Source organism: Lissotriton helveticus, chromosome 5_1, assembly GCF_964261635.1.
Source record: "Lissotriton helveticus chromosome 5_1, aLisHel1.1, whole genome shotgun sequence".
NCBI classification, from domain to species: domain Eukaryota; kingdom Metazoa; phylum Chordata; class Amphibia; order Caudata; family Salamandridae; genus Lissotriton; species Lissotriton helveticus.
Genome location: NC_136065.1, coordinates 1,214,690,528 through 1,214,705,720, shown reverse-complemented (window position 1 = coordinate 1,214,705,720; position 15,193 = coordinate 1,214,690,528). Strand labels below are relative to the sequence as shown.

General features: G+C 49.3%; 1 protein-coding gene across 3 annotated transcripts in view; it reads right to left on the bottom strand.

Annotated features, from left to right (window-relative positions):
* The window catches only part of INPP5F (inositol polyphosphate-5-phosphatase F), a 1,146,251-nt gene that overhangs the window by 125,554 nt on the left and 1,005,504 nt on the right, over positions 1-15,193 (bottom strand). For all 3 annotated transcript variants that reach the window (XM_078643924.1, XM_078643926.1, XM_078643927.1), the window contains one exon: positions 10,548-10,621. In XM_078643924.1, coding sequence (XP_078500050.1) covers positions 10,548-10,621 — 74 coding nt within the window. The remainder of the gene's footprint in view (positions 1-10,547; positions 10,622-15,193) is intronic.

Sequence of the window (15,193 nt, the reverse complement as noted above, 5' to 3'; positions counted from 1 at the left end):
AATCTTCTTGGATGGATGAGTTGATGATCTTTGATAATTCACAAGGGGACCAAGTTTGTGAAACAACTTTAGGCAAGCTTTTGTGGCAGTGGCCAATTAAAATACCATTGGTACTCTTATCAATCAGTTGCCGAGGTAGGGGAATAGCTGACCACCCTCCGTCCTGAAAAAAGCTGCCACACGGCTAAGCAGTAGGTAAAAATGCATGAAGTTGGTCTGAAGCCAAATGTGAGAACTTTGATGCGTGGGAGGAAATGTGGAAGTATGAATCCTGTAAATTCAGAGCTGTCATGTGGTGTCGGAGAGAGTGACCACATAACAGTATTGGTTTCAGAAATACTTGTTTAATTTCCGGAGTGCTATGATGATCCTTTGTTTTCATGTCTATGAAGAAAAAAACATAAATAGAAGTCTGTTCTTTGCTGAAAGTATAATTCTTTCTCTATGGGACCTTTGGTTAGCGTAGCTAGTGCTCCTTTTCGAAGCAGATGCAGATAAGGGGGCACTCTTGTTTTTGTGGAGTGGTGGGTAGAACCTTGGTGAACTCTAACATCTGACCATATGTTTTGAAATCCAGAACTTACTTGTCTGAAACTATTTTCCACCATAGATGACAACATTTTGGAACTGTAGGTAAGCTAGCCTGAAGGCAACTTATAGCGTTGCTAAGTCTGATACCTTTGGTATCCTCCTTGATACCGTTAAGTATCTCTTTCACGGCTCCCTCAAAGGGTGCTTCTTTCTAAATTGAATGTGCCAAAATATCTTGTGTCAGAGTCAGTCTTGACTGCCTGCAAGGCGTCGTCAACCTGCTTGCCAAACAGAGCATCGCCATGTTACAGTAAAAATATTAGATATCGGGGGGCGTGGCCTGAGGCGCAAGACGGCGGACGCACTCTAAGAGTGCTCCAGACCCCCTCCGTCATCCGCCTTGCATCGGCCCACATTTGTTAGCCATCGGGGTCCCAGACTTTCGGGGCCGGATGCTGCTGCCAGTCTGAATCGCCTTAACTCCTCGCGGGGCCTGCCTGGTGTTTGTAGGGCCCGCGCTGACCCGCTGACTGCGACGGCCTTCCTGCCGCAAGATGGCGGCCCCGAGCTCTCCACACCAGTGGCCTGAACTCCCCGGCCGGGCCCCCCGGCAGCCCCCCTCCGGCTCGGCCTACCTGCGCTCCCCTGGGGTTGGCGGCGTACACTGGAGGCGTGGGGCCGAGCTGCGGCCGGCACCCGAGGGGGCGGATTGGTGCCTGAGGTTCCCCGGCGGTGGGGGCGTCCAAAGGAATCGCTGCCGAGTGCGGAGCCTGTCGCGTTGCTTCCAAACCCACCGGCGGTCCCGTCCACCTGCGGGACCAGATTGACACTTGGCCCTCGGCGGGGGACCCGCCGAGATGACTGCGGAGGCGGCTGGAGGCGAGAGATGGCCCACGAGGAGCATTGGAGGAGGTGAGGAGGTGGGGGTTGCAGTGTGGGCCTCCTCCCCCCCCCGCAATATTCGGCGGCCGTATTGGACCGCATGGTCGAGGGCCTGAGAGACTGAGTCTGCGGTGGGCGACTGAACTGCCTCTGGGGGTGCTGCACCCTGGACTGGTCCCTGCCTGCGTGGGCCTCATCGCGCCCTTGTCGGCGCTCCCTGCTGAGGCGCCCCTCCTCCCCCTCTAGCCCTGATTTAGACGTTTGCGCCCTCTGTCATCTAGGGGTGCTGGGGGACCCGCGGCGGGGGAGGGGAGGGAGCACCTGCGGCTCTATTTCAACATCAACCCCCTGGGGGTGAGGAGCCCTGCAAAGAGGTGTGCTGCCCTCACTAGTTTTCCGGGCCCCGGAGAGGAGGGGAGGGGTGCCCGCCTTCGAGGGTCCACTGGGCTCCGCGGCCTGCCCTGACACGCCGACTGGAGGGTTCCCCCCTCTGCCCTTCTCCCACGCTGGATGGCATGCTGAAGGCCGCACTGTGATTTGGAGAGGGGCAGATCGGCCGCTGAGCCGAGCGGCGCACGTGTGTGCCTGCCTCCCCCTCCCCCAGCCCGAGGCCCGGGTTCTTGGGGGTGCGACCGGCGGGGGGACCTGGGCCTACTGGGGTTGCCTCGTGAGCCGACGCCGCCTGAGAGAGGTACGACACCCTAGTGGAAGATCACCTTGCTCCATTCAGGGGTGGGAGAGGGATCGGCCGCCATACCAGGTGGCAGGGCCGCGGCTTCGGCGCTGGTGTGTACCCCCCTCCCCACCTCAGTTGAGCGCTTACACCTGACTCCACGGGAATATGGGCAAGAACCGTGCCTCTCAGGCCCCTGGCCCCTCGACTCAAACCACAATGGACCAATTCACCAGGCCTGATTGCGACCCAGCGGCTGAGTCAGCGGCGGCACTTGGATCGGCCGGAGGGGACCTATCCACTATCCTGCAGGCGATCAGTGCATCGCAGGCGTTGGTGGAGACCAAGATTGGGGAAGTGCGAGTGGACGTGGCGCTGATCCGACAAGACCTCGGTAATGCCACGACCCGGATTACAGAGGCGGAATCCCGTCTTTCCACGGTGGAGGATGACATGGGCGCTCTCAAACCCAGGTGACCCGCCTACAAGCACAAACCGCGGAGTTGCATCGCAGGGCCAAAGACGCAGAAAATAAGGCCCGATGAAATAACCTGCGCCTCCTGGGCTTTCCGGAGGGAGTGGAGAAGGGACGAACCGACACCTTCATTGAAGCCTGGGTCCGGTCCTGGATCCCAAAGGAGAAGCTCTCCCCTTGGTTCGGGTGGAACTTGCTCACCGCTCCCTGGCCCCTAAACCCCCTCCTGGAGCTCCCGCTCGCCCCATTATCCTTCGAGTCTTCAACTTCCGGGACAGGGATGAGATTCTGGAGGTCGCCAGGGTGCAGGGTCCAATACACTTCCAAAATATCAAAATCATGGTCTTCCCGGACTATTCTAGGGAGGTGCAGACGCAGCGCCGGTCCTATGATGAGGTAAAGCAGAAACTCAGGGCCATGGGTCTTCGCTACGGGCTCCTCTTCCCGGGTCGTCGTAAGATTTATTTCCAGGAAAAAGCCTTTTTCTTTGATACCCCGCAGGCGGCATGGACCTGGCTCACGGAGGAGCGGCCCCTTCTGCCGGGTGCGACCTCGGTCCCTGTCTCGAAACTATCAACCCGACCCGGCCAAGAGGTGCCCAAGGTGTAGTGGCGCCGAACTGGATCCAGAAGATGGGGAACTCGCCGGGGGAGGAGCTCTCGGTCGCCGGGGACACAGTCCCGGCGCTCCCCAAGTCGGACATTGAGCCAGAGGGCCTCCTCTCCTGCCATGGTGTCCTCCCTTATCGACTTGGGTAGCGCCCCTGGACCAGATGCTACCCGACGAAGGGCCATGTCGGACTCGGACCTGTCTGGGAGCCCTGTGATCCGTGGCTCTGGGGGGGGGAGGATGGGGTGTGATCGGTGCTCCCAGGTGTATGCCTACACTCTATCCCTCCTAGGTCGGTAATAGTGAACCTATCTCGACCCCGAGAACGGGGTTCCCCATGGCCCTGCTGGACGACTCGGCCAGGAAGTACCTACATACCGCCATCCTGGAATCGACACCTCTTGTGTTTTCTTTGTTATCTACTTCAAACTTCTTCATTGTGGGCATGCATCTGAATATATATGGAGGGGGTCCGACCCAGCCATGCTCCTGACTGATTGTAGCTAACCGTCTTAGAGTAGCGCATCGCCTTTTAGTGGTGTAGTTAATAGTTGGGGTTTTGGGCGACAGATGCTTCCACTTCAGAAGTGTAGGGTGGGGGGAGTTGGGGGGACTGTATGGGGCAGGGGACCGTTGTCCCTTGGCAGTTTGTTTTGTGTAGCTGCCTACGGGCCGTTGGTTGCTGTTCTTCTTCACACCTGTATTTCTTTGTCTGATTACCAACTGACGTGCGGATCACATCTTCCATACAGTCTGTTTTGTTTAGCCGCCTACGGTCTGCTGGTTGCAGTTCATCTTGCCAATTACGATCCTCTGATTGATTCCCAATGGGCATGCAGATCACGTCCTTCATCGTTTTTTTATTTTTGGGCGCCTACGGGCCGCCACTGGGGCTTCCTACTGGCAGTTACGTACCTCCTTTCCCCGATTCCCACGATTGATGGGCTGACTACCAAATACCACGACTCCGATCCTGGGCCTGGGGGAAGGGAGGTGTTCTCCCCCGGAAGGGTAGGGATCCACGTAGTTAGCCGGCCCTCCACAGTTCCTCCCTTAGATGACCTCTATCCTTACAAGACCTCTCCACATCCTTTCTTGGAACGCCAATAAACTCCTGGACCGAATCAAGCGCACAGCTGTCCTCCGTGCTGCTCATCGCCATGGGTCGGACATTCTATTCCTCAATGAGACGCACCTCCTGGGTACACAATGCAACTTCCTACTCGATATGGCTTTGATAGGGTCTGGCACTCTGGGTTTACACGGGGCTCCCGAGGGGTGGCCATCTTTCTGAGGAAAGGGCTTTCCTTTACCCTCGTTAATGTTGAGTCGAATACACAGGGTCGATACGTGGCGGTCTCGGGAATCATTGAGGGGTGCCCCCTGAGCCTTCTATGCCTCTACATTCCCCCCCGCTCCTATCCCCTACACTCCAGGGCCTTACACAAGTGATCTCCTCCCTCCCACAGGATCTTATGGTAGTAGGGGGGGACTTCAACGCTGTTCTGCAGCCCCTGCGGGATGCGACGGGCCGCCATCTGGAGTTCGTGTCTCCTCTGCGAAGATCCTCTCAAGCTGGTCCTCGACCTTGGGTCTATGTGATGTCTGGAGAGTGTAGAACCCGAATACAGAACAATACACCCACACGTCAGCCACCCACCATACTCACTCCTGAATCGATTTTATCCTGATGTCGGCCACGGAATTCCAGCTGGTGTCTGCTGCTGTGATACTGCCAAGGGGGATCTCAGATCACTCTCCCATCTCACTCCGTCTCGGGACCCACCTGAGGGGTCCACGGGCGGTCTGGCGCCTTAATGCCTGGTTCTTACAGGATTCGACGATGGTAGAGTCCCTTGACCAGGAGCTGCGTAATTTTTTCTCCACCAATACAGGCTCGGTCCCCTCGCAGGGGACGCTATGGGAGGCGAGCAAGGCCATTATCCAGGGGGTGGCCAGGGGACTGGTCCACGCGAAGCGGTCGGCACGGATGGCCCAGCTTGCCCAGCTGGAATCCCAGGCAGAGCGGCTCAAGATGGCTTCGCTCACGGGTGGCACGGGGGACTCCTCCCGTCAGCTGACCGTGGTGCGTGAGGAGATACGTCGGGTGTCATTGGAGTCTGCCAAGATGCTTTGGCATTCATCGGTTGCCCGTATTTATGGGTGGGGGGACAAGAATGGTAAGCTCCTCCATAACCTAGTGTCTTATCCCAAAGTTCACTCCTGAATCCCGGGAAGACGCCTGGTCCCGACGGGTACCCTCAAGAGTACTACGCGACCTTTGGAGATGTCCTGGCCCCCCACTTGGTAGATCTTTTCCGACACGTGGCGGAGGTAGGGGCATTCCCGCCCGAATCGAATGTTGCCACGATAGTGGTAATTCTAAAGACGCAACCGCCCTCCCTGAGCTGTGCGGACTACCGTCTGATTTCACTGATTAATACAGAGATCAAGATTTTCGCCACTGTCTTGGCTCAGAGGCTCCGACCCCTCCTGCAAGATCTTGTCCACCCCGACCAATGCGGGGTTATGCCTGCCACAGGCACTCGACATTGTATTTGCTGGCTCCATCTGGCTCTGGCTCACCGTGGCCGTCTCACCCCGTACTTGGCACTACTCTTCTTGGACTTCGCGAAGGCCTTTGATACGGTGAACTGGGAATATCTACAAAGTGTGCTGGACAGGATGGGTTTCGGTCCCTCGTTCCGCCATCTGATCAGTGTTCTCTACGCTAGCCCCGGAGCCCGAGTACTCATCAATGGAGAGCTGTCCGGGGCCTTCCCGATCTGAAGGGTACGCGCCCGTGGTGTCCGCTTTCGCCACTCTTGTTTGCGCTGGCGATGGAGGCCCTGGCGGCTCTCATCCGGCAGGACTTACTTATTCGGGGATGGGCCTTGGACTCGAGTCAAGTGGACAAGGTAGCCCTATACGCAGACAACGTTTTGCCTTATTCGGCAGACCCTGCTAGTTCTGGCCCCAGGTGTCTGGCGACCTTTATCGCCTTCGAGCGGGTCTCTAGACTCCGCCTCAACCCGGCGAAGTCAACCCTGGTGCCCCTGAACCCCTCCCGGGACTGCTTGGACTGGCAGTCGGACATCCCACTTCGAAGGCACTTGGTCAAATACCATGGCGTATGAGTAGCTCTTCTGCCAGAACTCGAATGGGCTCTAAACGTCACGCCTTTGGTCGTCCAGATAAAGGCGGATCTCAAGAGGTGGCAGACTCTCCCCCTTAACCCTTTGGGAAGGAGCGCACTGTTTAAAATGATGGTCCTCCTCCGTTTTCTTTACATAATGCAAAACATTACTGTCCACCTGCCAAGTAGCTGGTTCCGTGAGTTGGACAGTGTCCTCACCCGGTTTCTCTGGGGATAGGGTAGGCCACGTTTATCTCTGGCGCACTGTCGTATCCCCCCCTTTGATGGAGGCATGGGGGTAACCAATCTTCACCTCTACTACTTAGCCACGAAGCTCATTGTCATCCACGATTGGTATGCGGGCGGCTGGTCCGACCCTGCATATCGGGTGGAACTCAGTACGTCGGACTTTAAACAGATACAGGCCTTTTTGTACGGCAGCCCAGTCCCGCAGGCCCTGCTCCCGGTCACCAGGACGTGGGATCGGAAACGAACTTGGCAGACGCCATTATGGCACGGGTCCTGGATGCAAGAGGTCTCGTCCTTACAGGAGTTCCGGCGATGGGACCTTGTCGGAATTTCAGTGCTCGGTGATGTTTGGGTGGGGGACCACATCCGCTCCTTTGCGGATCTGCAGCATCGCCACAACCGTGCACACTCCCAACACTATAAATACCTACAGCTTAGACATGCCCTCCATACTCATGTCTCACCCCCTGTCTCTCTTCCAGAGTTTAGCCCATTAGAAGCCCAAGTGATGATGGGAAATCTAGGGAGGGAAGGAGTGTCCCGTATCTACCAATACTTAGTGAATAATGGCCTCGCTTCTCTGGACTGGCTCAGGGCACAATGGGAGGGTTGGGTGAGCCCCCTAGAGGAGGCGGACTGGAGGGATGCCCTTATGGCACCTAAAACCCTGACCACATCCTCCAAGCTACACCTGGTCCTGATCTAATATTTACACACGGCGTAGCTCACCCCGACACGGCTGTTCCAGGCCCGGCTGAAGCCCTCCCCGGCATGCACACGACGTACATCTGCCCCAGACGACTTCTACCACATGGTATGATGCTGTCCAGCCTTGGCGCCATTCTGGGTGGGGAGGGGGGCGTTCGGGGGGGAAAGAGAACTCACGACCGCACTGGGCTGGGAGGTTCCTCATGACCCAATACGTTTGTTGCTTGGGGTGTTTGATGGCCTCGATAGTTCAAGGGCGGACAAGCGCCTACTGGGGACAGCTGTGGCAGTGGCCAAGAGAGACATAGTGGCGCACTGGTCCCAGGCTAAGGCGCCCACGATAAAGGGTTGGAGGAGGGGAGTGGACTGGTGTGGGATCCAAGAGGAAGCCATGTTCGAAGCTCGGGTGCCCTGATTTATTTTATAAAGTGTGGGGTAAATGGTTCAATATGATTCCCCCTTGAGGAACTGCCTATTTCCCTGTTCATTGTATTTTTACTCCGTCCCCATCTATGTGCAATTCTCCCTCGTGTATGATCTGCTATGCTCACCCTGAGGGACAATCTTGCTTCATGTCGGCTGTATGTACTGTTATTTTCTTTCCTGACGTCTATTGAACTGCAACCAATGAAATTATGTTGTTGTAATAAACCTAATAAAATTGATTATCAAAAATAAAATTAGATATGTTTGCACCTCAGGTTCTAAATAGAGTAGCCTTGAACCAACCTTGGTGTCCGAGGACCACTGAAAATGCCAGTTGTGGGATACCTATTGAAGCTATATCTATAGCGGAATCTATGTTTACTGATGAGGACGTTTCGACCCCTGCAGATTCTTTTTTGTTTCTGTCCTTTCTGTCTTCTGGCAGAAATTGTATGTATGTGGCAATGTGTGACTACATCTTGTGGTTATACCTGCCCCATATTACCAGTGACTTGGCAGCCCATACAGTAGCACCGGGCATAGTTGAGAAAGTCTCCTTGCTTGTTAGGCAGGGTTATGAGTGACAGGATTTTCCATTATTGCAATGTCTCCAGGATAAATCAACAATTGGAATAGGTCTCAGCTTTTCTATTTAAAATCAAGAAAGAGAATAAACCATTGCTTATTTGCTTTTGGAAGTTGGAAGTATTTGGCTGCTCATTCCTTAAGGGTCTGGAAACCATCAAACAATATCTGGTGAGAAATCCAGCTGTTGTGGGCCTTCTCTCTATCATCACAAGATGTGAACAGGTCGTTCCGAGAAGAAAGGTAATTTTTCACACTGGGATCACTCTGTCTATGGCAGGAGCATTGGAGGATGCAGACATATCAGGCACAATGAGACCTTGCAGTCTTGGGAAAGTAGTAATCCTGTAACAGGCTCTATAGGTCTAGTTCTAGAGCTACATAGATCTGACCCATGCTCTGAGGTTGGAGGCGGAGCGAAGTGGTGAAATTGCTCCACATATTGCGGACTGCTGAGGTTGGAGGCGGAGCGAAGTGGTGAAATTGCTCCACATATTGCGGACTGTTGTAGACATACTCCTATTAGTCCCCTTAATGTGTCTTTTGGTTTTGTTGATGACTATGGTGCTTTCGTCGTTTGTATTATCATTGATATCGTAGTCAAACTAGGTGGACGTAGACAACTAGGCTGACGTTGACAATTTTTGTCATTGACGAGGCGGTCATAGACATGGTTATCAAAGGTGAGGTTATCGCAGACAAGGCCGTCATCATAGACAACCGTCATAGATGAAGCTGTAGTAGACGACCATCATAGACGATGCACCATCGTAATTGAGGCCATCATTTATAAGGCTCTCATAGACCGTCATAGATAACCACTGTAGATGAGGCTGTCATCGACAACTGTCCTAGATAAGAATGTCATAGACAATGCCAATGTAGATGAGGCCATTCATAGATGAAGCTATCATAGATGAGGCTGTCGTAGACTACTATCGTAGATGGGGCCATCATAGACAGTCATTGTAGATGAGGCTGTCGTCGATGACCATCGTAGATGAGGCTGTTGTAGCCGGCCATTGTAGAGGAGGCTGTCGTCGACGACCATTGTAGATGAGATTGTTGTAGATGGCTATTGTAGATGAGGCTGTTGTTCGACGACTATCGTTGATGACTATCGTCGACAACTATGGTTGACGACCACTGTAGACGACCGTCATAGATGGAGCCATTGTAGATGACCGTCGTAGACGACCGTCATAGATGAGGCTGTCATCGACGACCATCTTAGATGAGGCCGTCGTAGACGTCTATTGTAGAAGAGGCGGTCATAGACGACCGTCATAGACAACCGTCGTAGATGAGGCCATCGTAGACGACCATCGTAGATGAGGCCATCATAGACGACCGTCGTAGATGAGGCCATCGCACACGACCGTCGTAGATGAGGCCATCGTAGACGACCGTCGTAGATGAGGCCATCGCACTCGACCATCGTAGACGAGGCCTTTATTGGTGAGGCAGTAATAGTGGACATGGTTGTTAACAATGATTTCAACTGCAGTTTTGCAATTTATACCTCATTGTTAGATAATGAGGATTTCCCTAATGTAATGTCAGGGCTGAAGAAGGAGTTGTAGGGTCTGCATCTGAGAAAGTGTTTTCCAATTGTCTCTCTCTCTCTCTGTGAGAAGTGCTTTATCAAGACTATTGGTATGTCTTTTTTATGGCTATGCTGTGTGCCCTCTGAAGACCCTTGGTGCAACCTCTCCCTTTGACCTTTCGTATGAGGAAAAGGAACCCTTACTGTCCTCATCAGAAGTGACAGATTTAAGTTTCTGTAGTCCCAATAATAGGCTCATCTCTCTGAGCGTGAGGGTTTTTGAGGAAAAGTTTATACATATTTCCCAGTCCAATACCTTGTTTTCTGCTACTCTGACATATTAGTGCTAGGGTCAGGGAAATGAAACATGAAATATAATCTCGAATGATCCAAAAAGAAGTAATAGCGGAAGAAACTGAGCAGAGCTCAGGGAGACTCCCTTCATACGACGTGCGGTAGAAAATCTGAGGGACTCAGCCTCTGTTTAGAGTGTTCTCGAGGGTGCTGTCGCCTGATTGGTTATAGTTCAAGTTTGGTCCTTTTTCAAAACAGACATAGATAGGCTATTAAACAGACTTTTTCATTGCCATTATAGGCTATGTTCGTGATACATACTATTATGGTACCGTAGGACTCCCACTTCGACGACGGGGATTGATTCAAGCATGTGAATATATGAAAGATCCAACACTGGAGAAATAATGAATATATTCATAGAGTAACTCACCTATTTCAATTTTCTCCAGATCTTCTAAATTCAGCCTCTGATACTGATTAACTTTGTCAACTTCGTCATCATAGCTGAAAGATAAAGAAAGACCATAGTACATTACCTGCATGAATAGTTCTTCAGTGGGTGTGCCCTGCATATTTTCAATATTTTTTTTTTAAAGCATTTTGTCGATTTTCTAGTAACAAAGTGATGGGCCAAAAAACCCAAACTGAACTGCCACAGCAGGTTTTGCACATTTTCTTCCTCATATCTCCCCCCATCCTCTTCTAGGTGTATGCATCTAACAGATTTCAGGGCTTGAGACCGGATGCCTTCCTGTTTCCTAGATGTTGTTGGGGCATTCTGTTTCCCCCCTCATTCACTGAATTGCCCCCTCTCCAAAATCTTTGTCTATCTAAGACCCCATGCTCCACCCTTCACATACTTACTCGTATTTATGGGGCAACCTTTGCCCTCGTAGACCATTTTTCCCTTTGTAAGGTAAATTTTTGTTCCCTACCCAGTCTTGCCGTTTCTAGTATGATGTACTGCCCCGTTTCTAGGCGATTTTTCTCTTTGCTATAATGCATCCTATGTTAATAAATAAATTGTTATATAATGCATCGGATTCCACCATCCATATTTTCACTGATATTTTCCCTGGTCTGCGAAAGGGAACCAAACACTTCAATTAGATTAAACAATGTCTAACCCAGCAATGTTTTTAAAGAAAATTTATTTTATTTAGGCCTATTCTTATGAAGACAATGAAAACTAATCAAGATCAACAGAGAACTTCCACATGAACAGAGAACATTTTTCAAACCTTTATTCATGTTTGAAAAAATACAAAGAAACAAACAAAATCATTATCAATAGAGACTGGTCAATGACATTACAAAATGACCAAACAATGTTGTGAATGGGCTCATGTAAAAACAAAAAATAAATAAATAGAACCACATGAGGTAAAGATAATAACACGATCATTAGTGATAGGCAATGGCATTTGGGATACACAATTCACTGTTAGTATATCGCTAACATAGGATCAAAATTCTATCAAATATCCCTTGTTCAAAAGTTTGTATCAAACTATTTAAAACAGGCATTCTCTGAATCATTATAATAAATCATATCTGGTATCCAATCATTAGGAGGTGAGACCATGGGAAGCTTCCATCACAGCATATATCCCAGTCTAACAATCAACTTGTCAACCCTAAGAAACATAATACACATGATTGATTTCTATGCAAGGTCAAATAAAAATACAAGGGGGGGATCAGCATGAATCTGTCTTTCCAGTACTGAGAATACCACCTCGACTACTGTTGCCAGACACTCTAAGTTCCCAATCCGTCAGACAAAAGGAATGTGTGCTTGTAGGGAAACGTCACTCTCAGTGAAAGATTTCATGGAGAAGACAAATTTTGATGTAGGTGTGAAGGTATCTGATAGAATTCCTGGGAAGGCTGGCTCTGGAGAACACTAAAGCTAATTCAGAAGGAAAGGAAAGGAAGGGTGACTAAATGTAAAGGAGGGTCCCTATAAGGCAAACTTTTTGTCAACTGCAGTTTCACGTTCAGTTTCATGTTTGATTGCAGAAAAGCACAGACCATCACAGAGAAGTATTTCTGAGTGCCATGGTGTTTCAAGGTTGGAATATTTAGTGTCAATCAGGCGATATTAAGGATTGTGCACGTTTTGTCAGTGTAACTGAGCTTTCATGAGCATTCCCTTCAGTGAAAAATACGGATTAATACATCCAAGATGAAAGAGGTGTTTCTTACAGCTTTCTCAAATGGAAGAATGATTTTGTGTGCGTGGTTACTTGATACTGTTTAATTCATTCTTTCAGGTGGTTAGTGGAAAACGAACACATCTTAATAGACCTCTGCTGACAACAGAGTACATGTATAAACAAGCATTTGCAATGCAATACGTCTCACCTTTTGTGAGCGTTTGATCTATTTGCACTGTGAATATCCATGCCTTTTATTTATCTATTTGAAAAACCTGCGAGTAGTGCGATGCCACAGCCATTACTCTCGGATAGACTACGCCCTTGTTCCAAGGTATTTGATTTATGATGTGGAGATTGATGTTGACCCAAGCTGCTATGTGATCAAATTATATACAGTTTATTTATACATTTTATTATTACATGAAGAGAATCCTGGCTCCAAATGTATAAAGTTTTTTGGGGAGTGATACTTTTGCAATGGACTATGGTTGGCTTGTTCAGATCAGAATATAAAGTCTTGTAGAAAACAGAAGTAGTCCCATCCAATGAGCATGAGCTCAAGTCTGTGCGCTAAAACCTACATTAGCAGTTGTTACACAATAACTCTTTTAAATTACAGGTGGATGCACTTTGCGTAACTTGGGAGAATTTTAAAACAGCTTTCGAGAGGGACCAAAATACAGACTAGGTGGCACACTATTTTTTTCATCCCACTTAAAGCCCTGCTTGGGGAGCCACACAACCCAGCACCTCCTGTCTAGTTAGATATAAAATCTGCAAGGGGGTAGTTGACATGGGAGTAGTTATAGATCTCCATCTGATACCCTTCCATCTCCAAAAATATCAAGTTAGGTAAGGCAAATGTTAAGGAATGTGTAATAAGCATTGTCTTGTACTCTTCTTTTAAAGGTGTGTACAGTTCAGTGGCTGTTTGTTGACTTGGTCTACTACCACTCAATATTTGTGGAAAATAAAAATGCATTTCCACACCGGGAATAGCCTTTGTTTCTTGTTAATCTTTCTGTGCAGAGGACGTTTCAATAAACAGAAAGAATTTTTGTTGTTGTTGTTCATTTTAATATTTTCACTACAAGCGGCCTTTGCTGGGGGGACACCATGTGAGAAGAATGCTTGCCAACATTCAAATTCGGCAGACATATATCGATATGGAGGATAATGACTCCTTCTCTTGCCAGGATATTAATGCTTTCACATTTGTTTAACCCTCACGCATCGCCGTGAATGTCATCACGTGATCGTGTGACATTTCCACGGAGCTGAATGCAGCTTTACTCGTTGCACAGCCGGAGAAGTGTTACATTCCGTAACAAAAGCACGTGGTACTGGACAGGCACAGGGTTTTTTCCTCATTTTTGCACAGTGTAAGAGAGAATGGGTGGTTTCAAGGGGGATGCAAACGCGCAGTTCAGGCATCCACACAGGTTTGCGCTCCATTTATTTACAACAAAGACCTTTCTATATGTTCATGATAATGACTAAAGCCCGAACCTGAAAGAAACACTATCCACTGCTTTGGGCTAAACCAGTAGATAAAGCACATAAAGTACAGCTATAGAGCTTACCTCGGTCAAACCACCGCGGTCCTTCCATAGTACTAATGGCTAAGCACAGACGTTAGCTTATCCATCCTAGCAATTTGACGCTGCCTGCAAATGTGCAAACTTGTTGGGTTCTGCCTCTCGCTATCTGCAACAGGTTGATTCCGTCTAGTCAACAGCGGGATCTTGGTATAATGACGTCATTTGGGCGTCTTGGTATTTGTTGCTGGAGTTCTATAAGCAAGAACGGTGAAGAAGGACAACATTTACTGACCTATACTGTCCTTTACGGAATTATGGCCGCCCCCTTAAAAGAGCATCTGCTTTGTAATGTTACCGTAAAAAATTAAACTGAAAAAAGACCTGCCAGAAGTAAATTCTTAAATTGCACGAAAGTGTCTTTTATTCTTCGAGCACTTCGTATACTAATGGTTACATAATTTGGTTTCACTACTTACTGTAGATGCATCTGTTTTGTACATACATTTATTTTCCACAATACAAAGTGCATTGTTGTTTTCTCTACGATTTTATAGTGTAAATATTTTGTTTCTACTGTTTCGTTGTAAACTAAATGGCATCTATTCAAGCTGCACATTGGTCCTTGTGACGTATGGCCGGTTGGTTTATGAGGTATGTGAACTATAGTTTTGCTGGTTGCATTTTGCGCTTGGTATCTCATGTGTGTCTGGAAGTGAGTCAATAGGTGATGGCCAGTGAAACAGCGTCGTGGTTCAGTATACGCGATGTGCCGAAATTAAACAAAGTAGTCCCTACATCGTAATGAAACTGTAGTTGGCAGGTGCTCCCCGAGAAGAAAACGTAAGCGTTGTCTCGGGAGAGCCATGCAATGAGGAGCCAGAAAATGGGACCCACACAAGGGTGAACCTATGGAAAACAGCAGCGGGATGGCACTGAAATTGCACTCAGTATAGTAAGTACAACAGGTCTTGCAGACAGCGCATGCGCGTTGATGCTCGACCTAAAAATGTACAACGTTTTTGTTTCTATTTGGCAAACAGAAAACAAAGTCACATTAATGATGGAAAGTGGGCCAAGTTGACTGCCAGGACTAGAGAAACAAGTACAGTAATGCTCTTTCTGGTGGATACAATAACCACAAATTACTAACCTTTTGAATTCCCTCAGGTGACTAACTAGATACGGAATTTTTTAAGCAAGTGCAGCTTTGGTGATAGGTGACACCGTCAAATGTAGGCACCATCCTTGTGCGTCAACGTTAGCATTTTTTAGGAACTCTTCCACGCCCTCAGATGTGGATCGACCAAGACAGGCTGAAACAGTGCTTAATTTGTAAAATAATAAGTGTCAGGGCTCTGGGGCTCTCGTCAGGA